We start from the raw sequence: 27,606 nt of genomic DNA on the forward strand, positions 1-27,606 counted from the left end.
GGCATACTTGGAAGCCATTACTGGCACATGTGGCCTTGGCAAGCACACTGATTCTCCTGCAAGGCAACAATCACATACTGGTCTGCGCTTCCAAGGTTTGAGGGGAGTGGTCAGTATGGGGGGGGTCCAGGTCCTTGGCGGTTTCCATTTTGTTCCCATGGAGTTGGCTGCTGTTCTGGTTCTGCTGCTATGACAAGCACCACGACCAAGAAGAAAGAGTTCGTCTTACACTTCCAGGTCACAGTCAACCATTAAGGGAAATGAGGGCAGAAACTCAAGGCCATGACTTGAAGCTGAGAGCACAGAGAAACTTTGCTTCTTGGCTTGCTTCTCTTTTTTGTACAGTGCAGTCCCATCACCTTAAGGACCTTACTGCCTACAGTGGGTTGGATCCTCCTATACCAACTAGCAACCAAGAAAATGCCCACGTGTATACAGGTCAATCTGATCAAAGTGATTCTTTAATTTGTATAAGATCCTCTCTCCTATGTTCTCTCATTGGAGAGAAGAGCATTTGACAGAAGGTCCCAGGTTCTGCCCACCAAGTTCTACTGTCAGGACGGGGTTGATGGTATTGGCTCTGGTTGCAAACATGGCAGTAAAGCCAGTGACCTCAAGCGCTCAATCTGGAGATAACCTTTGCTGGCCAGAACGGGATCAGGAGCCTGCAGAAGGCAGCAAGCCCCAACTACCCATTCCCCTCTCCACTCCATGCTACAAGCCAAGATTCTAGTCCTAATCAGAGTTTCACCAACTACAAAACAAAGGCTGTTGGCTCTCTCTCTTGTTACATTTTCCCTTTTGAGAAAGGTTCTCACTTTGTATCCTTTGTTGGCTTAGAACTATGAAGTTCATGTTAGCCTGGAAACATGATGTAGCCATCTCATCTTCCCAAATGTTGGGGTTACAAGTGTGAGCCACACACCTGGTGACTTAATTACAATTTCCCTTACTGCAATGAAACAAAACATCATGACCAAAAAAAACCAAGCTGTAGAACTCAGACAGGGCAGGAACCTGGAGACAGGAGCTGATGCGGAAGCCATGGAAGGGTGTTGCTTACTGGCTTGCTCCCTGTAACTTGTTTAGCTTCCTTTCTTATAGAACTCAGGATCACAAGCACCACCCACAACGAGCTGTCCCCCCACCCCCGACCCCATCAATCACTCATTAAGACAATGTCTTATAGCTGAATCTTATTGAGGCCTTATCTTCAGGTGAGGTTCCCTTTTTTTTTCCAGATAATTCTAGCTATGTCAAGTTGACATAAAACTATCCAGATTACACACGGTTATATTAATTCTTGTTGGTATGCTTCTTGGGCTACTATATTGGGTTCTAGTATCTACCATCCTTCCCACCCTTATTCTACCGCAATCCCTTCCAACTTCCCAACACTAGGGAGGGGAGAAAGAAGACCAGAGGAGGAAGTGCAGACCTCTTAAGACTACTTCCTGCTGACTAGGGGTTTTGGGGTTTCTTGGGGCAAGTCCAGTCTCCATTGTCAGGATATCTCCAACCAGAAATCCAGCAGAACAGCTAAGGTAGGAGGGAAGCAGCAGCCACCATAGGCCCTCTTGGGGCTCTGTCATTTATGCCTTCTCAAGAGTCCCCAGAATTCCAAACAAACTATCTCTATCGGGCAAAAGTCAAATCCCTCCTAGAGTACTTAATCTGTGGACAATCTGAAGCAGCCCCATATACCACACCTGGGATTAAAGCAAAAACATTCACATAACGTAACTGAGTTTTTAATGAAATCAAAATTCTCACTACAAATTCTGACTGCTTTGGGCTGACAGAATGCATAATACAATAAAAGCCTTATAACTTGATCTGAGGAATTCACAGTGGAGGGAGAGAACTGACTGCTAAAACTTGGTCTCTGACCTCTCTAAATACATCATGGCCTACATACAACAAATCTTAAACTTTGAGAGTTTCTCACTGTGTGGCCCCACTCGCTGTGCAGTCCAGGTTACTCTCAAACTCAGAGATCTGCCGGCTTCTGACTCCTAAGTACTGGGATTAAAGGCATGTACCACCACACCCAGCCACCACCCCTCTCTGTTCATAGATAGGGTCTCACATAGTCCAGGCTGGCTTCTGACTCACTGTGTACCAAAGGAGAATCTTGAACTTCTGAGCCTCCTGCTTCCACCTCCCTCCTAAGATTAGAGGCACAGGCCACCACTATTTATTGTTTTGAGACAGGGTTTTATACCATAACCTAGTCTGGTCTGGAACTCACTGTAAGCACAGAATGACCTTGAACTCAGGGCAGTCCTCCTACCTCCACCTTGAGAGTTCAGAGACTCAGATGATAGGAGTGCCTATAATACCAGGCTGACCGGGGTTCTTTGAATGAAGTAGCTTTCAGTCAATCCTGCAACAAGATGGATCTGTATCATGGTGACCATTTCTCTCTTGGCTCTGAGTCTCTCTCAACTTTCTCTAGGCATAAATGTTTTGCAACCTACTTTTAATAAGGGTTCAACCTCCCCTCTAGCCCATCACTCAGCAGAAGTAGTGGAAGAGAAAAGTGGAAGTGGACCTGTTCAGTAATAGTTCTTTGAGGGGTGAGCTTGGTCTTTTTTTTTTCAGCAGTTCAGTCCTGTAACAAACATCGGATATGATTCAGCAGCTGCAGACCAGTCCTCTAGGCAGGCACAAACCAGCTGCTACGGTCCAGTCCTTTCAGTAAGCAGACACCAGGCAGCTGCGGTTCAATCCTGAAGAAGCTGCCAGGCTCACCAACTGGCCTAAGGGAGGCCACAGAAGCAGAAACCACATGAGCAGTTCTTAGGCCAGTTTCTCTCAATGGTGGTATTATCACAAGTTCATCTCAGCAACGCCATGTAAGGTGAACCAACTCATGTGTGTCTTTAGTAAGAATGGCGAGATGGAACAAACCAACTCTAGCTCAGTGCTCCTCTCCCATTGTGGGGTCATATTTATACTCCTTCATCAAGCATCCTTTCGTGTCTGATATATCCAAACATTCTTTCATCTGTGTCTGCTTCAGGAAAACATTCTTTCGCATGTTTGCTTTAGCAAGACATCCTTTCACCTGTGTGCCCCAGCAAACCATCATTTGACATAATTAATTCTCTAAAGAAACTACAAATTTCCACTTCAACTTTCCTTTCTTCTGCCAGGGTGTGGCTTTGTTGCCCTGGCAAGCCTGAATCTTGATACATAGACCAGGCTGGACTTGAACTCTCAGAGGTCTGAGTGCCTCTTCCTTCGGAGTTCTGGGATTAAAGGCGTGTGCGAAGACCCAGCTAAAAAACTTCTGGGTCTCTCTGAGAAGGGGCAGTTGGTGAGCTGCAGACAACTGTCGGTTTTCTGACTGTGCCTCTTCGAGTCTGAGTTGCTCATGCTTTATGAATGGGGAGAACAAAACCATGCCACTGGGCCACTGTAAGGACCATGGGTGGTGTCAGAGTGGCTGTGACTCTGAGCCTTAGCATGCACTGCCCTCGTCTGCCAGTATTTCCACTTTATGACTAGTTAATGTATCTTTCTTAAAGAACCAGAGCCTCTAAGAACGGCTAGAAGACACTTCCCCCCAATTTTATGTTAAATTTATATTAAATGAACTATCATCTGAACCTGATCGGCTTGAGGAGAGGATTATGCTTTGTGAGCTCAGGATTTAGCAACATTTTCAGCCAAAAATAGTTTTTCTCTATTCCCACGTGACTTCTCTCAAGCTAAAGGCCTTGTACAAAGGACAGATCTTTCGTGACTTGTTTTGCCTGTGACTTTCAGTCGCCTCCAATGTCCTTTCTCTGTATTTTCAACCTGCTCTGCTGGGCTCATCTCCAAAGCTATCTGAGATTTTTTTTTTTCCCCCTTCTTGTTCTCAACTTCTCATTTGGAAAAAAAAAAAAAAAAAAGAAAGTCAAAACTTCAGAAGAGGTGACACCACAGTACAAGGTCACCAATAACAGTTTCACCTATGGTGAGCTTTTAAGCATTTTTAAAGATCTGCTTTCTGTTTCCCAAAGCATTCGAAAGATGCCAACATTGAGAACCTTCATACTCAGTGTGTGTCTCCTAAGTACACAGCAATTATTCTGCATATCTCAATACCAATATGTCACTCCAGACACTGACATTAATGAAGTATTATCTATTGCACAATTTATTTTATTTTATTTTTGCAAAGCTGAGCATTGAACCTAGAGCCTTATACATGCTAGGCAAGTATTGTACCACTGAGCCAGGCCATCGGATCTCCAGTTGAGTTTGGAAAAAAAAAAAAAAAAAAAAAAAAAAACAGTTCATTTATCACTCAAGGCAAGGGACAAATGGAAAAGTACTTCCAGAATCTTCATACAATCAGGTTCTTCCTGTGTGTTCTGGGAAGTGTCTGGAATTTTCTTTACGCCTCTAACTGAGATTCACAAGGTACTCTGGATACTGTCAGTTTGACAGCTTGGGGCTTTAGTGTTCCACAAAGGCAAGAGTTAGCTTTGCCTGCCCTATTACTGTACCCCACAGGAAACAGGGGTGATCTGCCACTTGAGCTATGGTTCTAGCAACGGGCCAAGACAGCGGGGACAAAAAGATGAGCCAGCATAATGATACAGTGGTTGAGCCACCTGGATTCTGAGCTTGTTTGTGTCCCAAGGCAGTGACAGCAAAGTACCACTGGAGTAGGGGAGGCCTACTAAGTGTTTCCTTAGGGCTTTGGAGACCAGAAGTCCAGAATGGAGGTGGTGGCAGGCAGGTTCAGGCTCTTGCTTACGTTTGGGAGATGTTGGTCCCAGGCTGTTCTCTGAGTTTCTTCAAGTACCAGTGATCTGAGGCTTAAGGCTTTTCCATAGCTACAAGGGGACATAGTTTTCACCATCAAAGAGAGTCTTGCGTACATCTTCCAGACTTCTAAGAGATGGAGTTTCTTTTATTTCTTTCTTCCTTTCTTTCTTCCTTCCTTCCTTTCTTTCTTTCTTTTTTTCATTTTGAGATAGGGTTTCTCTAAGTAGTCCAGTCTGTCCTGTCCTGGAATTAAACTCTGTAGATCAGCTCAGCCTCAAGCTCAGATCTGCCAGCCTGTGCCTCCCAAGTGTTGGGATTATAGTGATGTACCACCATGTGTGATGTTTCTGACGTTTTTTAAAATTTATTTTGCTTTTTTAAAACTTATTTTAATTTTTAAATACTGGGCCTAATATAGTGCAGGCTTGCCTGGGATATGCTAGGTAGCTAAGGATGATTTTAAATGTCTGATCCTCCTGTTTGTCCCAGAGCTGGAATTACTATGACCAACAAATTATATGAAAATGTTTCCATTTTGGTTCTAGGCTCCCAGTGAGGACCCTGCAGGGTCTTTTATTGTCTCATCTCTTCAGTCTCCCTTAATTTTCAACAGTCATTTTTAAAGTTTTCTGTGTGCGACAGTTTCCTGGACTTAGGTGTCATGTCACTTGAAATGTGAAAACAGGGCCAAAGCCATGCTTGCTACACAGTGAGCTCAGGTGACTCTGGGCTATGAGAGAATCCAGCAGAGTGAGTCAAGGGGAGTTTGTGTGCTCAGCACATACTAGGCCTCGGGTTCAGTCTCTAGCCCAAAATAATTGCTGGGCTCATCTCCAGAGATTTTAGACAGGGTCTTACTATGCATCTCATTCTGACTTTGAACTCTTGATCCTGCTGCCCTAGGAGTTCTCTTCTTTTTCAAGAAAATACTTAGTTTTGGGCTAGGCGTGTTGGTACCCACCTTTAATCCCAGCATTTGGGAGGCAGAGGCTGGAGGATCTTTCTGAGTTTAATATCAGCCTGGACTGCATAGTGTGTTACAGGCTAGTTAAGAGCTCCATAGTGTAAATCTGTTTCCAAGAAAAAAAATTAAAATTTACGTGAATATGTTTGTGTGTTAGGTGAGTGAAACTCTTAGCAGAGTCTGAAAGAGGGTGCCATCCCCCAAGGCTGGTGTTATAGGTGGTTGCAAGCCACTCAACCTGAGTGTCGGGAACCCAACTCAAGTCCTCTGCAAGGGCATGAAGCACTCTTTAACAACTGAGATATCTCTTTAGCCCTCTCGTACTGAGAGCTCCGACAGGCTGGCAGATGATACCCAAACTGCTGGCTTAAAGGCAGCACTCTGGGTACTGGGAACTGGTAACCTAAAAGAGGTGTTGGATGAGTTTTCTGGTGAGGGTCATAGTTAAATGTAGATACTTAAGGCTCTTCAGACCATAGTTTCTATTATCTCTGCTTTGTAGGCAAAATCAGCCAGCTCAACACATAACCAACGGGGATAGCTACATCCAGGTAAAAATATGTACAGAACGGTTGTGTGGTCTGATCACACCACAGGCGATAGCATGATCCGTGCTCTAGCACAGCGCCTCACTTTTGAGGGAGTATGGTGGAGGTTTTCAGAGCACTGGTAGTTTGTCGCTAATGCTTCAGTATGTGGGTTTGTTCTAGATCTGTTCAAGATGTTAAGATGAACTTCTTTTTAAGGATGGCACATAAGTCATGGTATGACACAGTTCATAGTATGCACTGTATAGAACGTGGTGAAAGATTGAAATAGATCAAACTATTTCTGGTTTAGGGCTGGGGATATAAAGTTAGTGTAAAACTCTGGTCTAGCAAGAGTAAAAGCCTTGGGTTCCATCTTTAGCACCATACATACAAATGTGTGTGTGTGTGTGTGTGTGTGTGTGTGTGTGTGTGTAAGCTTCAGTGGAAAGCTAGGTATTACTTAATAAATCCTTTTAGATTTTCAAATCTTCCTTATTTCCAGGGGCGATATTGCAAACCATAGTACTTGCATGAAACAACTGTGTGTGTGTGGTGTGTGTGTTTTTATGTGTGTGCTGTGCATAGTTGTGTGTGTGTGTATTTTCTACCAATGCATTTACTTTATAAAGACTTTACAAAACCCTACTTTTATGTGTATGAGTGTTTATCTGTACCATATGTGTGCCTGGTTCCTACAGAGGCCAGAAGAGGGCATGAGATACTCTGAAACTGGAGTTATGGTGATTGTGAGCCTCCGCTGTGGGTGCTGGGAACTGAACCTGGATCCTCTGCAAGCACAGGTGCTTTTCAACCTCTCTCGCCCCTTCTCTCTAGCTCCCGAGTTTATTTTATAAAACAGGGGCAATAATACATTATAGTATTATTATAATAATACATTAATTGGTTATTGAAAGCTTATGAATTTTTAAATTCTGGAACTTTACATTTAATATTTTTAACACACCATGGTCTATGGAAAACTGAAACTATGGTAAGAAAAGGGGACCACCCTTGAATCTCTCTGTGCTTTTATTGTCATGAGGTACTTTACAACTGTAAGTTGTAGAATATTGTTGGTAATCTATTTGACTGTTTGACTTGAGAAATTAAGGTTTTGTCTGCATCAGATAGGTATTTGATTTTTAACCAACCCTTCATCTATTGGCTAATTTCTTTTCTTCAGTCTCAATTTTCCATTTTATTTATTAGGTTTTCTTTCTTTCTTTTTTTTTTTTTAACTCACTTTAAATGAGTTTTAACACGTTCTCAGTTCTTACTTTAAAAACGTAGCAAATATTCTTTGACACATTCATTCTGTACCCGTGAGGGGATTCTGTGTTTTAAAACTCAGCTTCAGGCTGGCGAGATGGCTCAGCAGTTAAGAGCACTGACTCCTTTTAACCACTGACTCAGAGGTTCTGAGTTCAATTCCCAGCAACCACATGGTGGCTTACAACCATCTGTAATGGGATCCAATGCCCTCTTCTGGTCTGTTTGAAAACAGCTACAGTGTACTTATATAAATAAAATTAATAAACAAATCTTTAAAAAAAATAAAACTCAGCTTCACTGAAATTTTCATGGCATCACTTGGAGAAGCGGATAATGTTTTTCCCCCTCCCAAAGTTTGTGATACCAGCTGCCATGAAGCAACTTGTGGAGGAAAGGGTTACAATGGCTTACACCCCATGTTACAGTCCATCACTGAGAACAATCAGGACAGGAACTCAAGGCAGAGCTGAGACAGGAACTGAAGCAGAGACCACAGAAGAATGCTGCTTACCAGCTTGCTCTTCCTAGCTTCTTCCCAACTTGCTTTCTTAATCAGTCCTGAACTCCCTGTCTAGGGGATGGTACTGCTCATAGTGGGCTGAGTCCTTGTCCAACAATTTTTAATCAAGAAAATGCTCCATAGACATGCCCATGGGGCCATCTGTTAGAGGCAACCCCCCTAATTGAGACTCCCTCAGACAGCTCTGGGCTAACTAGGAGACACCATCAGATCATGAATCCAGGAATGGATTACTTCACTGATTAGGTCACAGCCTTCATGACCTAATCACCTCTCAACAGTGCCACCACCTGGGGACACAAGACTTCCTCAAGGGCTGGGTTTCTGGGGTACTCCATTTCCAAGCCATCCAAGGAAAATGTATTTTGGGGGTGATACTTTGAGAAGTTAACATTCTGGTTTACAGTTAACTCTTCATTTAATTTTTTTTTAAAAAAAGTGACAACTCTTGCCTTTATTAATTATAACATTAGAGAAGGCAAACATGAACTCCAGCTTCTATCAGGGAACTGACTACTCCTGTATCCCTGACCCAAGTTGGTCCTTCTTCATCAGGGATAGGACATTATCTCCCATCCGTTGGGCAGCTCCTGGAGAGATGCAAATGGAGTTAAGGAATAGAATCTGTCTAGCTAGCTAGTCAGTTGAGCAACCCTGGTGTCACAGGCCCAGACTGTTTTCCTGCCCAGTGACCTCTTCTTGATAACAGTAGACATCTAGGGAATCCTGGGCTATACAGTGTATGGAATCTTTCTCTCTCTTTTTGTATTAGAGTCTCATGTAGCAAGAGTCTCATGACTAGTCTTGAGCTAACAGCCTTCGAACTGCTGGGATTAAAGGTGTATGCTACCACACCCATTTACCTTATTCTTTCCTGTGTGTATGCTTGCAAGCTCCCCTGGAGGCCAGAGGACTAGGTTCTGTTTACCTTTCCATCTCTTTGAGACAAGTACCTGGACCTGGCCAGAGTCAGTTAGACTGAATGACCAGCGAACATAGGAGATGCCCTCATTTCTGCCTCCCCATGGAGGTTCCAGGGGTTTGCAGCTACAGACTTTATTATATGGGTGTTGTGACTTGAGCTCAGGCCCATTTCCTAAGCCCCATATTTATTTTACTTTTACTACATAATATGGTTGCTGCATATATCTTTACAGAATAATACAACTTTGTTAACAGAAGTGGTGGTACATGCTTGTAAACCCAGCACTCGCTAGGATCCGAACTCCAGTCCTGCCTGAGCTACATAGGAAGGAGTCTCACACCAAAAGTTTTGTGTGTCTGTGTGTGATTTGTTTATTACACTTTGGTTTTCTGCACACTGCATATTCCATCACAGTCACCTAACTTGATGCAGAAAGCCCTGCTTGGGAAATCACATTTCCACAGAGCTCCTGTGAGGCCCTCCCGGGCACGGGTCGGCAACTCCCACGCAGGAGTCTAGAAAAACTGACCTGCTAACCTTGCATCGACCTGCAACACTAAGCATCAACCTGGGCCTTTCCACTTAACTCCATCTCGGCCTCCGTACTGGTCTCGGTTGAAGAAGAGAGTTAGGAAGCACCCGAGCGCGGACGCAACCCGGGTGCTGAACAGGGAAACTGAGGTCTGGGCTCGCAGGCGTCACCGCTCGCGGCGCGTGAGCAAGCCCTGGGGGTTGCCAGGCCTCGAGTAGGTACCTGGCGCTCATGTCCGGCCCGCAATACTTCCTGTCCCGCGCAAGTGCGATGCTCATGTGACCCCGGGCTGGGCGGAGAGCACCTGAACGAGGACGTCACGTGAGCGGGAGGCGGGGCAGGGGCGGGCCGACTCCGGTCACGTGACGCTTTGGGGACGGCCACGGAGCGCCTCCTCATCTCACTCCCCCCTGGCTCCAGCTCTCTCTCCTCTTTCTCCCTCCAGCTCCCGTTGCAGCCTCGACTCCGCTGTGGCGGCGCGATCGTGTCCCAGGCGCGGCTCCGAACGGCCAGTCGCCGTGAGCCCCACGCCACACGCGATGCGGGCCGTTCTGCCGGGACCTGTGCCCTCCGGGCCGCGCGTCGCGCTCCTGCTGCCGCTCCTGCTGCTGCTGCTCGTGGCAGCCGCGGGCTCCGCGCAGGCCCAGGCCGTGGACTTGGACGTCCTGTGCAGGTGGGTGTCCTGCGTGGCAGACGCGGGGCCCCGGGGACACGCAGACCGCCGCCCCGCCCCGCCCCCGCGGGAAAGTTGCCCGCGTGGTGGCCGCGGCGGCGCTAGAGGATGCGCCGCCGTGGCGCTGGCCCACGGAGCCCCCCGTGCCTGGCCACTTGTGGCTGTCATAAGTCGGGCGGCTTTGTGCGACTCCCGCGGCCCGGTGTGCCCGTCGGAAGTTGCAGGGGGCAGAGCTATGGCTGGGCTTTTGTCCCGTTGCACGTTTCCATTGAAGTTCCAGCCGCGGGGCTTCGCAGGCGTCCCCTTTAGTGTGCAGAGTCTCCAGGGAGTGTGAGCCCACGCGATGATCTTGGAGTTGGGTGGTGGTGGTTTTAATTGCAGATTGACCCCTCCTATGGCAATACTCATTTTCCCTTATTTAAAGTAGCCATTTGTCAGTGGGTGACGCTTTTTCTTCTTTTGACGAGGGTTGAGGTGGTCATCTGTGTTGGCTTTCAAGACTTTACCCTTCACTTCTCTCAGTTAGTTTCCTGTGTGGTTGCTCACATGATGTCACTGTCTTCAGAGTAGATTATTCTAGTGAAGTCTTCTGCTCTGGGATCCATGGTTGTATAATCTCCAGTCCTGTCGAAGTTTGTTGGTGTTGGACGCAGACTCGTGGGCCTAGGGAACTTCCAATATCATTAGTTTGGAGACTGGCCTCAGGGATCTTTAGGGTGAAGGGATATCAAATCTTGTTTAAAAAACTTTGATAAGAAGGAAGTGGGAAGAAAATCTTGAAGCCAGCTTTACCCTTGACTTTCATAAGTGAGTCAGAATGAAATAGATCCGAGCCTACTTCTGGGCCAAACTTCATGTTTCTGTTGCTAGTTACAGGCTCCTTAGTCCTTTGTATCAGAGTTTTGCTCTCACCTGGAGTTAATAGTTTGTAGGGCTTTAAGGAGAATGAGCTGACCAGAATTCTGTTTCTCATCTTGGAGAGTATTTGGAGAGACTACTGCACTGCGGTTCATAGACCAATTAGCTGCCCAAAGATAAATGGCTGCCCCAGTAACTTCGAGATATGGAGGAAGGGTGCCCCCTTAAACAATAGCAGGCCCAAGGGGGACATTTAGAACAGGAAATTTTGGATTTAGGGCTGCCGTAACCAAGAACACAGCTGGTCTAGTGCTGGTGAAATCATGATCTTTCTAGATAACTTTTGAAGGGGATCCAACCCAGGGTTCAGGCATGCTAAGCAAGTATTTTACCACAGGCCTTGCCTTAGAATCCGCTTTTTTTTTTAACACGCTTTTTTTTTACACTATTATTTTTAAAATGGTGTGTGCCTGCACGCGTGCACGAGGGCCCATTGTGTCTGCCATGCAGAGGCCAGAATCGGGTCTCAGATTCCTTGGAGCTGGAGTTACAGGTTGTCGGGAGCAGCCTGTGTAGACGCTAAGAAAGGAACCTCCTTTCACTCCCCAAAAGCCATCTCTCTAGTTGCAGCAGAATGAGTTTCTTTGAAAAAAATTTTAAGAAAATATTTTGTATTCTAGGTGTAGGAGTATTTTGTTTGCATGTATGTCTGTTGACCACATACCTTCATGGTGTCCTTGGAGGTTAGAAGAAGGTATCGGATTCCCTGGAACTGGAGTTACAAATGGCTGTGGGGCTCCACAAGGGTGCTGGGGGTAGTGAACATGGGTCCTGTGCAAGCGCTCTTAACTGCTGAGCCATCTGTCTAGCCTCCTAGAGTTAGAGTTAGTTAGTTAGGGTTTTTTTTTTTTTTTGTTTGTTTGTTTTTGTGAGGGGAGATAGGGTTCCTCTGTGTCACCCTGCCTGTCTTTGAACTCACTCTGTAGACCACACTGGCCTTGAACCCAGAGATCTGTCTGCCTGTGCCTCCCAGCTTTATATCTTAGTAGGGTAAAAGTTGTCTAGGGGAGTTGAGAGACACTGGAGTCTCAGGGCCGCTCACTTGTGCATGGTCACCTTATTGTCTTGAACTTTGTGTCTTTCACCACATCTCCAGGGGCTATACTGGTACCTACCTTGTGAAATGGCCTTTGTTTCAGCACACTGGGGCCACTGTCCCATATGGGACCCAGTGCTAGAGAGGGTCTAAGGTTGTGTTAGAGGAGTCTTCCACAGCTTCTGACTGTCTCTAATGTTGTTCCTCCAGATTTCCTCAGGAATATGAACTTCCCAGTCCTTCTCACCTATCCCCTGACTGTAATTATGCTCTCTTTGTATGTAGAGACTTGCTCAGAAACGAGTGTCTCGTTCAAACTTAGTGCCTTTTTTTTTTTTTTTTTTTTTTTTTTTGGGTTCTGGGAGCTTAAAGCCAGGAGCTCAAAGCCAGGGGCAAGCTAGGCAGCTGTTTTCTTCTAGAGCTCTACTCTCAGCCCTCTAGAGTCTCTCCCACATGTTTTTTAGCCTCTTCCCTGGGAATGTGGGCAGTTGCTGAGTACTGCTAGATAAAGTCACCCTCCGGTTCCTTAGGATTAGCGCATGCACAGGGGGGGTTAGGGATTTCTTCTACGTTCAGTGTAGAATGCCCACTCGTATCAAGGGAGCATGGAGCGTGGCATGTTTGGCTGCCTCTCTGCTCTCTCTGCAGGCTCCATGGCTGAGATGTGAATAGCCCCCTTGGGTCTCCTGAGTGAACAGAAGACTGCTGTAGTTGGTGCCCTTGTGTTTGTTTTTGGCACCTGGTCACATGGAGGCAGTTCCTTATGTGGCGAGGACTGTATTCCAGGGGTTGGTAAACTAACTGAAACAGGGACTACATTTTTCCCTGTTGGAAAAAAAAAATCTGATGGATGTGGTGCGGTTTGGTGCCCAGAACACTACCGGAAGTTATTTCTGTAAAGGTATTGGGCTGCCCAGGCATCATGGAGCTTTTCTAAGCCTGGGCAGTTGATTCTTGGACTTGTGGGAGAAAAGCCTCTCTCAAGAGAGGATAATTTTCAGAGAGCAGGAGGGGAGTCCTGACCTATTTTTGGGGTGTCAGGGTGGTGCAGAGCTTCGAGATAAGCTAGGGCTCTAAGCACTGGGATAGGGGTGCAGTTCCTACTGAATTTGGCTTTGGGGAGGGGTGAAGGAACCCAAGTGGAGGGATCATTTCAGCAGCACACACACACACACACACACACAATACCTGTCAGCTATCCTGAGACAAAGGCTTGCCAAGTGTAGGCTGGTCTTGAACTGGCCGACTTCCTGCCCCAGTCTCTGTTGTAGCCAGGATTTCAGGAACTACTAGGCCTGGCTGATAATACATATTTGTTAAAAGTTTGGAGGGAAGTATGCTATGGAAGACATTACTCAGGGGTCTCAGGATATGGGGTGCTGGTATAGAGAAAACCTCATTAGGCTGATGAGCCTGCTGGTAGTGGCAGTGGCCTGGGTAAGGTCTGCAGTGGGGAACGTGTGGTCAGTGGGGCAGGATAAGTCAGAACAAGAGAGGGTCCTACACAGGGAGGGGGCTGAAGCCAGGTAATGCAGGACCCTCAGAATGGACCTCTCACACTAGTGCTCTTGGCTAGTTGTTCAATAGTTCAACTCACTACTTTAAACCTTGCCGAATGCCATGTTATGTATGTAAAATGCATTTTTCCACCCTTGATTTAGGTGTTCACAGCGTTCTTTGGGGAAGGCTTAACAGTTGGCACTGCTTATAAAATGCTCGGTCTGGTGGTTAACTACTTTGAAATTTATACAGGACAAGTTTTCTCCAAATTGTTTGGGTATGAATGCTGGAGAGTTTCATTATATCGAGGACAGAGAATAATGAAGCCAGCTGGGAGCTGCCGTCGGTTTAGTTGCTATCTCTAGAGATTTTTTTTTTTTCTTCTCCTGCAACTCTTCCCAAAGAATAATGCTTATATGCCTAATTTGGGCCACATGTTAGCCTGGATCACCTCCGTTTGTGTGCATGCATTTCCTTTAACCATAAAAGTGTGTGTTAGCCGAGGATTGTTAATTATGGTTTCAATATGGTTTTTGTTTTCTTTTTTTTTGACAGGATCTCACATGCCCTCACTACGACCTTGAACTGGTTCTCTTGCCTTTACCTTCTCTCAGTTCTTAAAACAGCATCTTTAGCCAGTCGGTGGTAACTCAAGCCAGCACTTGAGAGGCAGAGGCCGTCAGATGTCTGTGAGTTTGAGGCCAGCCTGGTCTACAGAGTCAACCAAAACCAAACCAAACCAAACCAAACCATCTACCTAAACCAACCCAGCATCTTAAAAAATTTCCAAGAAATGAATAGCTCCTTAGGCTTCTGTCTTATCAGTGTTTCATGTATAGAAGGAGTTTTAGAAAATGAAATTCTAAAAATAATCTGGGTGTCTTTTATTTATTTTTTTTAAGTTTTGGGGTTGCTGGGTGTGTGATGCAGTCTGCCACAGAGTCTATCCCTAGTCCCATCTCCTCTCTTCTGAGCTTGGCACTCAGAGCATATTGTGCTGTGCAGAGATTCCAGCAATGTCCAGAGCTGGGTCTGGGGGCCCACAGTGGCCCGTCATTTGTCAGGTTACTGACATTATCTTGGGCTTGTTTCAGCTGGTGAGCTCTTTCTGTTATGCTGCACCCGTTGGTCTTGGACGGGAACTGCCAATCTGTAGCACAGGGTGGCTATACCATTCTGCATCCCCACCCACAGCGTTCAAGAGTTATAGCTGCTCCACATCCTTGCCAGCATCTGGTCTTGGCAGTTGGAGAACTGTCCCCCTGTTTATATTGCTATACTTAATGACATTGGCACCTTCACAGACTTTGCAGAGGTCCTTTTTTTGGGGGGGGGATAATAATTTGCCTTTTGACCCCTTGGCAGTTTGTTTTTTATCCTTTATATATAAAAACTCAGGGGTTTCTCAGGTGTTGAGGGTCAAGATATGTTTCCCTCCCTGTCTTCTGTCTCTGTTGCTGTGCTGAAACACCATGGCCAAGACCATCAATAGCAAAGAGACTGTCTTGGCTGGATTAGCATGGCAGCAAGTGGCAGCTTCACCTGAAGCAAAGTCTGCCATACTTCCTCTAGCAAGGCCACAGTCCCGAAGCCTCCCCAGGTGTCACAACCACCTGGGGGCCAAGTTTAAACACGGGAGCCTGTAGGGGCCATTCTCATTCAAGCCACAGAACCTAAGAAATTGTGGCTGTGGCAGAATTTCAGCACTGGAGGAGCCTTCCTGTGTGTGCATTGTTAGGTGTTAGGTAATGCTCCTGGCTCTCCGCCACACGCCTTTACTTAGGTGACACAAGGAAGATGTCCCCAGACATCCATTTCAGATGATCCATATAGTATCTCTCCTCTTTGGGAATCACTGGGTGCCCCAAGGGCACAGATTTCCTTATTGTTTAATTCTAGGATCTTTGGTTACATTTTTTGTGAGGAGACAGAGAAGGTTCATTTCCCCCTGAACCATCCTGGATGCTGAAGATTTTTATTTTACTTTTATTCTCTGTGCATTGGTGTTTTGCTTGCACAGAGGGTGGGGCTGGGGACAGTTCTGAGCTGACATATGCATGCTGGGAATGTAGCCCGTGTCCTGTAGAAGCGTGGCCAGTGCTCTGAGCCATTTCTCCAGCCCTGGCAGCTGAGTTTTTTAAGTGATATCATGCTGCATTTTTAAAATGAATATGATAAGCTTTTTCTTTTTTAATGCATTGAAATTAATTTTGTATGAATCAGACATTTTCTGGTCTATACATTTTTGTAGAACTTAGCAGTAATGTTCTAGTAATCTAGTACTTTGGGGGAGAAGGGGTAAAATAGGAAGAATTTAAATATGGCATCAGTTTTTATCCATCTATCTATCTATCTATCTATCTATCTATCTATCTATCTATCTATCTATCTATCTATCTATCTATCATGTTGAGGCAGGGGCTCCTGTGCAGGGTAGCAAGACTCTAACTTGGGATCGTCCTGTCTCAATCTCTGGAGCTCTGGAGTCACAAACATTTGACACCTTAGGCTGAGCTTCCAGGGATCTTCCTGTCTCTTCCACTCCCATCCATGTGAATGTAAGTATGTGCTATTGACTTTTTAACATGGGCTCTGGAGCTCCAACTTACGTTCAAGTCAAGTGCTTTGACTGGCAAAGGCATCTTCCCATCCTCAAAATTTCTTTAAAAATTAAGTTAATTAGAGATAGAGTCTGCTGTCTAGCCCAGGCTGGCCAACTTGAGATCCACCGTCTTTTAGCACTAAAGTGCTGGTGGTCAGAGGTTTTTGCCATCACGCCTGGCTTTCTTTTTCCTTATGTTAACATTTTTAATGTGTATGGGCATCTTGCCTGTATGTGTCTATGCACCATACGTGTTTAATGTTTTTGTAGGCCTCAGAAAAGGGTGTTGGATCCCTGGGATTGGAGTTAGAAAAGCTGTGAGCCACCGTGTGTGCTGGCAATAGAATAGTCCTTTAGGATAGGGGAACACCTGTGGTGGTCTGAATGAAAATGACTCCATAAGCTCGTTGGTGTGGTCTTGTTGGAGTAGGTGAGGTCTCAGAAGCTCAAACTAGGCCTAGTGTGTCTCATTTCTATCTGATGCATTTGGATCAAATGTAGAACTGAGCTACCTCTCCAGCACCATGGTCTGCCTGCCTGCCATCATGCTTCCCACTGTGACAATACTGGACTAAGCCTCAGAACTGTAAGTAAGCCAGCCTCAATGAAATGTTTTCCTCTAAGAGTTGCTATGGTCATGGTGTCTCTTCATAGCAATAAAACACTAAGATAATGCTCTTAACTGCTGAGGCATCTTTTAAGCCCCTGAACATTTTCTTGACATGAACTTGTGGGCACCTTCCTTCTCTGTATTTATCAAAGGTTTGTTTACATTTTAGTCAATTCAGAAGAACTAGTTCTGATTGTCACCTTTTTTCTATTTTATTCGTACCCACTTACTAATTTCTAGCTAATTTTCGTGTTTAATTGAAAGCTTAAATCTTTAAAATTAATTTACATTATATTAGGGAATGTGATGTGGGTTTGGTGCTTAGTACTCATAACAGGCAAATTCAAACCGGATGTAACTCCAGGCCCAGAGGATCCTGTGTGGTACCTGCATATACATCTACACTCAGGTATGCACACATTCATGTGAAATAGTATACTTTTAAAACTGTTTAAAGCCATGTGTTTTCCCGAGTCCCACAGCACTCTTACAGGGAGACATTTAATCCCATATTGGTGTTGAGAAGCCTCTTGGGAGGATATTAGGATTAGATAGTAACTTTAGGGTGGGGCCTGTGACCGAGTCCCAGAGACCACACAGTACAGGTGCATGTGTATCCACATACATTGATGAGTGACACCGAATGTACTAGAAGCTACCATGGCCTGTGTCACCCTCACTTCAGATCTTCAAGAACTGGGAGCCAGCATATGGCCTGCTTCAGTCATTTCTTTATGGTAAAATGTGCTGATAAAGCAACAAATGACTTTTAGGGGGGGTTATTTTTTTTCCACTGTGGCCAGTGAATGGAATCTCCCTTGTGGCCTGCCACCTAGTCAGTTGGAAGAGTTATGTGTTTGGAAGAAATGGTCTCTATTTGGGTCAGAGTTATTAATTGTGCTGCCCAGCTGCCTGTGCCCCGAGTTATTCCTGTCCCACTCAAGCCTTGCCTTATTTACTTTTTGTTCATGGCTCTGGGTTTGGATGGGGTGTGCTTTATAAGCGTTGCAACTTCCCTTGATATAGACCCACAGCTTTGTGGATTTTTGTTTTTATTTTGTTTTTCTTTGTTGGGGAAGGGTTTCTGTGTTTCCCTGGCTGTCCTGGAACTCTGTCCACCAGGCTGGCTTCAGACTCACAGAAATCTGCCTGCTCTGCCTCCCCAGGACTAGGGTTAAAGGTGTGCACCACCACCACTCAGCTCTTTGTTTTTTTTTTGAGACCTGGTTTCAGTACATAGCCCATGCTGGCCTTGAACTCACGATTGTTCTACATCAGACCCTGGATGCTGGAATTACAAACAGCACCATGCCTGGCTTGCCCAACTTTTTTTTTTTTTTAAAATCTTGGGCCCATTTCTTTAGGTCATTGTCTGTGTTCAGGTTGCCCTTGACTAGTGGCCTCCTTACTGTTCTCATTCGTGCTCATTTTGGACATCTGATCTGTTGCCCTTGCAGCTGCTCAGGGCAGGGCTGGGAGCATTTGTTGGAACTTGGCTATAAATTGTCTTGGGGGAGATGGGGAATGGGTGGAACATGCCAGGGGCTGGTCTTTTCTTATTCTCCTGCGGGTCACTCAGCTAGTAGTGCTGTTCTTGCCAGGAGGCAGCTGTTGGCTCCTGTTGATAGTTGGTAGTGTGTGTGCTGCCTGTTGGCAGGCCATGTAATTCCTATCTGAGACAGCTGGTTGATGAAGCTGGTGTCAGATCACCCCTGGGTCTTTTGTCCTCCACACACAGCTGCTTCACTTAACTCTCTGGAGCCCCGGACTTGTGATCCTCCTGTCTTAGTGTCCTGAGTGCAGGAGCCCTCCCTGCTCCACTGGAAGCCACTTTTGGAAGTCACTGTCTTCTTGTTACCTCTTAGTACCCCCAAGAGTTTCTGCCTTAGTGAGTGAGTGCTTGCTCACAGGAAGTGTAAGAAAGGGTTGAAGCTGTGGGTTTGTGGGTCTGTAGTCCCACCTCACACTCAGTTCTGAGATACTGAGTTGGCAGATTGCAAGACTTTTTCCCAGCACAAAACTTGTGGTCACGGTAGGTGTGGGGTGTGGGCAGATGCCAGTGCAGGCGCCCCCTGTTGGGCTGGGCCCCGTGTCCTTTTTTGCTTTATTCTATTTCCTGGAAGTAGAGAGGCGGGGTGTGTGTGTGAGTATGTGAGATTAGGTCAGAGTTGCCTGCCTTTGTCTCGAAAGGGCTGGAAGTAAAGGCATGAGCCACCAAGCCGTGTGTTGCTAATCTATAGTGGGAGGCAGCAAGGCCTGGCTGACTTAGGTATCCACTGGCGGCTCCTGCTGTCCGGCTTTCTGGAGGATGTTGAGTGTCTGCTGTAGTTAGCCCCAAGAGGTTAGTAGGAAAATATTTGGTCACTTCATCTTGCTCTAAAACTGGAAACCTGCTATTGCTGGCAAGTTTTTGAGGTGCCAAGGATTGTGTCATGTCCTATTTTGGATTTGGACAGACCCATCCCTCCACACACTGTTGGTCCTCACAGTGGAGGAAAATCCTGTTGATCCGTCCTCTCGGGTGTGAAACTTCAGATCAGCCACTGACCTTTAGAGGGAGTTTCCCCTTGCTCAGTCAGCGCTAGAGGGCGAGTTCCCTGGGGCCTTTGTGACACTGATTCTAGCTGTGTCTTAGAGTAGGAGACACCAGGGAATGTGCTAACACATTTTAAAAGCAGATGTGAGCAGTGAAGAGTGGGCTGGGAGCTAAGTTCCAAAGGTGGCCTTTTAAGGTTGAGGCTTTGGGTGTGTGTTGCCACTGAGCTGCCACATGGCCACTGAGCTTTGACCAAATGTAAGATTGTTCTAATTCCAGCTCTTCCCTCTTTTTGGGTAACACCAAGGATTGAAGTTAGGGCCTTGGTGTATAAGGTAGCAAGCACTCTGCCCATGAGCTGTATCTCCAATCTGTGTGTATGTGTATGTTTTGTGTGTGTGTGTGTGTGTGTGTGTGTGTGTGTGTGTGTGTGTGTGTATATGTGTGTGTGTAATGTATGTATTTATTGAAAACTTTGAGCCAGGGTTTCACTGAGTTGCCTAAGACAAACCCTTGAGCTTGTGATCTTCCTGACTCAGCCTCCATTGGCATTGGTTTTACCAATCTGTGCCAACAGGCCTGGCTGTCAGCTTCACATGTTAAAGCAGATGCTTAGTGTGGAAAAACTCCCTACTCCTCTGCTTGGCCTGCAAATAGAACAAGCCACCAAACCAGAAATGACACAGAAGAGGGCTTCTTAGAAGTGATGAGGGCAGTACCCACTGAGTCATCACTGTTCCTCGAGCTCCCTCCTTTCACCTGACCAGCTGTAAATGTGCTACTCGCTACTCTGAAGTGAAAGCCAACATCTGTTACCGTTGTCTCTCAGAGGGAGCACTGTGAGCCAGTGGCATCATGAGGCTTGGCATCCCTTAATAATGTGAGAGGATGGAGGAGCTCTTGGGAGGAAGCACAAGGTGTGGGTCTGAAAGGGCTCGCTATGCCTAGGCTCTTCTGTAAGGTGCTAATGTAAAGGGCCTGGAAGGGAATGGGGGGGCGTGTATGTTTCTGTATGTAATAGGGAAGAGTTTGCACAGCCCAAGTTTGCCTGTTTGAGACCAAAGGGTCAGGGTGGGTGGGGACATGTTGAGTGGGGTTGGGGATCGGGGGTTGGGGGTTGGGGGCAGGGGCTGGAGGATGGGAGTAGGGGGTTGGGGGCTAGGGGTAGGGGGTTGAGACTGGGGCCTGGGGTCTGAGGGCTGTGGACAGGGATGGGACAGGACAGATGTGGAGATTTAGCTGGGGCAGAATCTCAGATGTGACCGGATTGACTTTGGAGCTATTGGAAATTGGCTCGAGATTGGAATGAGGCACAGTGGCTCATAACCTATAATCATTTGGCAGCCAAGGTAAGTGGATCAGCCTGAACTTAAAGGAGACTGAGAAATAGAACAAAATAAAACACCCTGAAAGTTCTTTTGTGCAGAGGGCTTCTTATCGTTCAGGTACTGAGGTTGGTGAGAGTTCTGCTGCCAGAATGCAATGGGACGTGGTCTGTGATGGGAGCAGAGGGCATGGCCCGCCTCTTCCTGCTGTGGTTGGTCACTTTGTGACCTGGGACTGCAGGCCAAGTTACACCCATGCTCTAGTTTCATGTCTCCAAAACGGGGAGGTTGGCATGCTCCTTGACAGTGAGGATTAAATGGTTATGTTCAAACCTTGCAGGGCATGTCCCAGGTATGTCATTGCTCAAGTGTGAGCTGTGTTTCTAAGTGAGGTACAGCTATGCACCACAGGATTGGGCCTTGTGAGTTTCTCTTTGCCCACTGGAGTTTCTTGCTGAGCCCCTGGCATAATCCCAGTATCTGCAGAGCAGGACTTTTTAGACATGTCACATAGTGGTCCAGGTTAGCCTTGAACTCAAAGTAGTCCTTCTGCTTCAGTCTACTAAGCTGGGATTGCAAGCACAAGTCCTGGTCTACCTACTTAGTTTTTGTGAAGAAACAGCATGGGTAGCCTCTGTCAGCCTTATCAGCATCACAAACCAACAAGCTGAGCTGACTGTCTAGCAGTTAAAAATGCCAGTCCTCCCTGTGGTCAGGGCCCTAAAGGAAGGACAGTGGGTCCCCAAAGAATTGGGCCCTCATAGCAAGGAGACATTTTGAGTTGGCACCGTGCCAGCATCCACACAGTGCAGCCTATGGCATGCACTGGCTTCTTCCTCTCCTTCTTTTACTTTTGGACAGTCTCCTGTTGCCCAGGTTGGCCTTGAGCTTAATAGCCAAGGATGGCCCTTAATATTTGAGCCTTTTGTCCCCACCTGCCCAGTTCTAGCTGCATGGGTAGGGTGCTCACATACGGCATCCCCAGACCTCCTCTTGGAGCTGCCATGTCCCAGCACAGCTTTGCATTTTTAAGTTTTGATACTAAAATGAACTCAGGCAGTTCCATACACTGAGGGGAATGCTCAACCATTGAGCTTTAATGCAGCCCCCTTCCTTCCGTGAAGTTAAGAGTGAAGCAAGAGAGCCTCCAGATCATCACCGTTTAAAATGAGAAAATAACCCTAGTTACAGGTAAGCGTGCATGGAGTAGGTCTGAGAGCTCAAACCCTGGTCTGCAGCCTGAGTGCTGGCATCGAACTAAGCAAAGCCACACTCTGGGAGGTTCCTGGTAGCCATGTGTTTTGGAGGGCAGTATTGTTTGTTTATGAGTTCTGGCCCCTGTGTGACCAGGCAGTCCAGGTTTACCTGGCCGGTCTTCATGATGGTAGCTGCTAGCGGTCACATTTGGATAGTTTAGGGCTGGGGAGGCTCAGCTGCTGGCTTGTCCAGAGGAGACAACCAGGAAGAAGCTGTCTGTCTTTGTGGTCTGGTGTCTTGGTTGTTGTGTCAGCCCCCCTCCCCGCCCTGTCAGCTGGTGTGGGGGTGGGATGGGGTGGGGGTGGGGATGGGTGGGTGGTTTAGGTATGAACTGTGTCCCTTCTCCCTCCCCTGCAAAGCTTTGTGTTTTTGAAACCTTGGTCTCTAGTGACAGATGAAGTCACTGAGGTAGCTGGTTATCAGGACCTTGATCTAATCAAACATTCATAGTTTTACAGTATGCCTGGGAGAGGGCAGCAGTGCTCAGAGGTGGTGCCTAGATGGAGGAAGGGGATCATCAGGGCGCACCTTTGTAGGCCATCTTGTAGAGGCCTGCCCGAGTGTTCGCCTTTCCCTTCTTCCCTGTATTTTGTGGCTCAGTGAAGCAACAGTGATGTTTAGTCTCAACTTAGGTCATAGCAGTGGGGCCAGACGACCATGTTCTGAAACCTTAGAAACCAAGAGCCAAAGCAACTCCTCTTTTAACTTCTCTCACATGTTTATCACAGCCATGCAGAGGCTAACACTGTGTGTGCATAAATGTGCCATGGTTTAGTGCCTCTGGAGTTGTAACTGGAGCCCAGATGCATCAGCATCCTGGTGGTGTGGCCCAGGACAAGGGTCTGCCCCTCCTTTCCCTTCCCTCTCCACCCCCTTGTCAGTGTCATGTGGCATTTTCTTGGAGGCCTCAAGCCAGCTTGTCTTTTTTTGAATTCAGATCTTAACCAATCTGAATCCTTGTGCTAGATCACAGTGCTGTGTTCCTCATCTAGGTTCCTCCTTATTCATGACCTTTTGAGTTTGCCTCTTTTGTGGTCAGGGAAGTTGGACTTCAGAGAGTATATGAAGTCCACTCTGCCTATAGGCCCAGGTCTGTATGTTATTCTACTGTGACCATGGTGCCTTTCCAGAGGCTTCTGGGCTTTCTCCTCACCCTGCCTCTGCTATAACTCCCTCAGGATGTGACTCAAAGACATTATTGGACCCTGGCTGCCTGCCTCTCAGCCTCTGAAAATGTAGTACTTCAGTGTCACAGTTGGTTTAGGGGTTCAGGCTAGATTCCCCTCTACCCAATTGATTCCTGCTTTCAGAGCCTGTATAGCTCTCTAGGAAGGGCAGACTAATGCCTGACACTCCTGTGTGCACCTTCTCATTGTGGTCAGGTTTCATATCTTTATCCAGTCTTGTGGGTTGGTTAGATTAGGAAGTGAAGTACTTCCTATATAATCCTGGGTCCTGCTGTGTCAAACTCATGTGTTTCCTACTGTCATCGTCTGGTTAGGGTGAGTGAGTCACCTTGCGAGGGCAGATTTTGTCTCATAGTACACAGCCCACAAGTTACACTTTTCCCTACTTGCCTTGCTATAGGCCCATTAGGGACCGTATCTCATCTCTTGCTGATCCCTCAGTGGAGACTGGATTTGGGGGCCAGTGTGTTGAATATGAGCTGAAGCACTGGTTAGTCTGCATGCTCTGCTGGAGGATGGGGTGTATGAGCCTGAAGCAGAATCACATTCGCAAGTTCAGGTTGAGTCAGATTTGTGCTCACTGTGAATTCAGAAAAGCACCCCCAGCTAGTTTCTGACTGTACTGTATGTGCATTTTTCTATGTGGACCACTAACTTTTTTTTTTTTTTTTTAAGGAAGACAGATTACAGATTCATACATGCAAATGGAAAGGTCAGAAGAGAAGCTCAGCTGTCAGTCTCTGCCTTAACTGTGTCACAAGGTTTCTCTCTTGTGCACACCAGGCCTCAGTCTCCTAAAGAGCTGCTGACTAACACACTTGGTGTTTAGCTGGGTTCAGGGGATTTTTTTAAAAGTATGCGTGTGTAGCTTTGCAATTTTAAAAATACTTATGTATGTGTTGTGTATGTGATATCTGTTTCCCATGGCACAAGTGTGGAGCTCAGATAATAAGGAGCAAATGGTTTTTTTCTACCTTGTGGGTCCCAGGGATGGAACTCAGGTTGTCAGACCTGACAGTGAGACCATTACCCACTGCGCTGTTTGCCTTAGTTCCCCAACTGTTAGGACATCCCACCACATGCAGTTTACTATTTGTTTTTCTTGGAGATAGACTCGTGGCTACATGGCCAGGTAGTGCTGGGATGCCTCATAAATTTCACAGACTTTAAGGTTTTAAAAAATGAAGTCCCTTCAGGTTACGTCTGTGTCTTAGGGTTTCATAGCCGTGAAGAGACACATGGCGGCTCTTATACAGGAAGGAGCCGAGAGCTCCTTCTGGGTCTGAGGGCAGCAGGAAGAGCAAGTGAGTGAGGATTTACCTCCTACTGCCTATGAGTGTATGGGGCCATTTTCTTTCATGCCACTGCAGTCTGACAGGGCATTACCATTGAGAGGTATTTGTTCAAAGCATCCAGTGGTGTCCTGCCACCATACCCAGGGCTTCTCTTACAATCAATCATTCCTGCTCCTGGGCAGGCATATGGAATTGGCTCAAGTGCCACCACGTGAATTTGCTGCCCTTGGCTCTCTGGCTGCCACTGTCGTGGGCCTTGTGGGTAGAACTTTCTAGAGCAATGGGAGTGCCCTGTGTGACAGTCTGTAAGCTGGCAATGTCTAGTGAGGGGTGGGCTCAGCTCATGTGCTTCCACACCTACCTCTGTCAATCACTCTTGTTGACAGTGTTTCAACCACCACACTCATTTTAAAATTGGGGATAGTCCATCAAATACTTAGCCATGTGGGACTTCTGCCTCTTCCCTTTTCCCGCTGGACCCGTTGGTTTGTGTCTGATGTAACCAGATTACTGATGGCTGTGCTGAACTATATAGTCCATTTGAAGGAGGTCTGGGAGCAGCAAAGAGGATGAATTCTCTGCTCTGAGTTCTACCAGCATAGACCCCAGTAGCCAGGCCAGCGGGAGGAGCCCTGCTGCAGGAGAGGAGGCTGAAAACTGGGTGTGCTTTTCTAGTTTTGGCATCTAGGCCAGGACACAAGGAGCCTGCTCTTGAGTGTCCCAGGTGATATGGGCCAGCATTGTTCTCAGGGTTTCCTTCAAGAGGCTCAGCTACTCTGAGAAGTTGGCCTTCTTTCAAGATCCTGATGAGTTTTGACATCGTACACCGGAAAGTAAGTTTCTATAATTCAGATGTAAAGGAATGATTTAATGTTGTGTGACTAAATAACACGGTGCTGTGCACCGCTGGCTGGGAAAAGCAAGAACTTGGAAGTATCTGTGCCACGTCTTCCAACTTGAACGGGTTTTGGGTGTTGTATGAGTGTAACAAGGTTGAACTGTAGTTTTAGAGTTTTTCAGGGTTGCCATTGAAACAAAATATTTTCTGGAAAATTTACAGTATGTTAAATTTAGACCAAATGAGATAGTTGATCCTGCAGAGCAACCCTTACCCTTGGGGCCCAGCAACCCTGGATTTGTTCTGGCTTAGCTATTGCATAGCTGGGTGACACTCGGTGAGGTCACACTTTTTCTGAGCTTTGGGACTTTGCCTCCTATGTTGAGGAATTCAAGAGAGTTGAAGTTGAAGATGGAGCAGCTGCTGGGGTAGGTGTCACTTAGGGGAGGGGTTAGTGCAGAGGAGTCTCATATATTGAGACATATATAGCCCAGTGAGGGCCTCACGTATGGCCTTAGCCTGGCTTCCTTTCGGATGTTTTGGTAAGTAAGTAGTAGTGCCCTGGAACTTCAGTGCAGGTGACCTTCAGGGGAGCTGTGGTCAGAGAGCTGTCATGGTTCAGACTGAAGAACTTAATTGAAGTGTCCCAGAACCATCCTGTCTTGCAGTTTTTTTGAGACAGTCTCATATAGCCCAGTATGATCTCCAACTTGCTATGACTCTACCTGTCACATGCTGGGATTACATACATGTACCACTGTGCCTAATTTATATGTGGTATTTGGGATGAAACTCAGGGTTCTGGATTAGTCACTTTTGATGCTTGATAAAATGCTAAGACCAAGGCTGGGTGTGGCTGGGAACTCTCAAAGCCTGCCCCCAGTGACCAGCTCCCTTCAGCAAGAGCACCCCTAACTAGAAATCACATGTTCAAATGCATGTGCCCATGAGGGACATTTTTCATTCAGACCTCCATGCCAGTAGCCTTAAGGCTGTGTGTTTCCCTGCTGGCTAGGGTTCTGGAGGCAGGAGTTAGATTCCAGAGGAACATGTGTCAGGCCAGACATCGTACACCTGTGCTAAGGATCGAATGTCTACTCCGTGGCTTAGCGGAGTCATTGTGGCACATAGTGGAGCCATTGTGGCACATGGTATCAAGAATTGGAGTTTTTCAAGGGTGCACAATGAGGTGGGAAATTGGGGATATACCTTGCTTTTCTTCCTTTCCATTTTTTTTTTCTTTTTGAACCCTGACAGGTCTCTCGGTATAGTCTGAGCACTAAGATTAGAGGTGTGCACCCTGCCACTTCTGAGACTGATGCTCATGATCAGAGCCAAGGGTTCTCCATGGAGCTCAGTGCCCAGAAGGGTAGTTCTAGCTACAACTGGGCGTTCTCATTTGAGGAGACTGACTGAATTTTGCAGTGGTAGGGAAGACTTTCAAACTGACCAACTGGATCCCTGATCCTTGCAGGTTCTCCCTACTCCACCTCGCTGCTCACAACAGTCCCTCAGATAAGATGAACTCAGCCAGGAACCAGTGACTGAGTAGACAGGGCTGTGAGGAGTCCGCTGGGCTTCACTCTTGTGCCATAGCTGCTGTAGCATGTCAGCCTGCTGCTTGGGTGTGAGTGGAGACCTTGCTCACAGCTGCTTTCTCAGAGCCTTGTTTGTTAGGGTTAAAAGCTGTAATAAAGGCTTTGTTTTCCCTGTCTGCCTTCCCTCCTTCACTTATGTAAACTTGGGTAAGGGTGGATTTTGGGGGGCCTCTCAGCTAAGGTGCTGCACTTGCTTAGCACTGAACTGTTGTTATGAGATGGAATTTTAATTTTGGCTATCAATATTTGTTTTAAATAGAGAATTTTTTATAAAAGACAAACTTTCATGCCCCTTAAAGATGTAACTGTGCACTTTAATGCCCTTACCCTTGGGTTCTTTAATATGGTCATACTGATTTTTTAGCTTTTTACAAACTTCATTTCAAGAATGATTGCAGCCATTTTGGCTGCTTGGCCTTTGGTATGCCAGGTAATTTACAGTCATCTAGTTTGTAATTTCAGATGTGACAACTTCAGACGTGTTTGCTTCCCACCCCCATTCTTTAGACAAGGTCTCTCTGTGTAGCCCTGGTTGTCCTCGAACTCTCAATGTAGACCAGGCTGGTTTTGAAATCAATAGACCATCAACTTCCTGAGCATCAGGATTAAAGGCATGGGCCACTCTGCCTGACTTGAGATGGGTTTCTAGCTAGTCCGGGGTGTAGCCAGGGTTGTCTGAACGATTGACCCTCCTTCCTTCACTACCTGGTCTAGAGAAACA

The 27,606-nt window shown here is 46.5% G+C and overlaps 1 protein-coding gene across 1 annotated transcript in view; it reads left to right on the forward strand.

Moving 5' to 3' along the window:
* Positions 1-9,599: 9,599 nt before the first annotated feature.
* IGF2R (insulin like growth factor 2 receptor) overlaps positions 9,600-27,606 on the forward strand; it is a 79,694-nt gene continuing 61,687 nt past the window's right edge. The window contains exon 1 of the mRNA XM_080941859.1: positions 9,600-10,183. Within this exon, the coding sequence (XP_080797985.1) occupies positions 10,050-10,183 (134 nt within the window). The 5' untranslated portion in view covers positions 9,600-10,049. The remainder of the gene's footprint in view (positions 10,184-27,606) is intronic.

The sequence above is a fragment of the Micromys minutus genome (genome assembly GCF_963924665.1).
Source record: "Micromys minutus genome assembly, chromosome: 30".
NCBI classification, from domain to species: domain Eukaryota; kingdom Metazoa; phylum Chordata; class Mammalia; order Rodentia; family Muridae; genus Micromys; species Micromys minutus.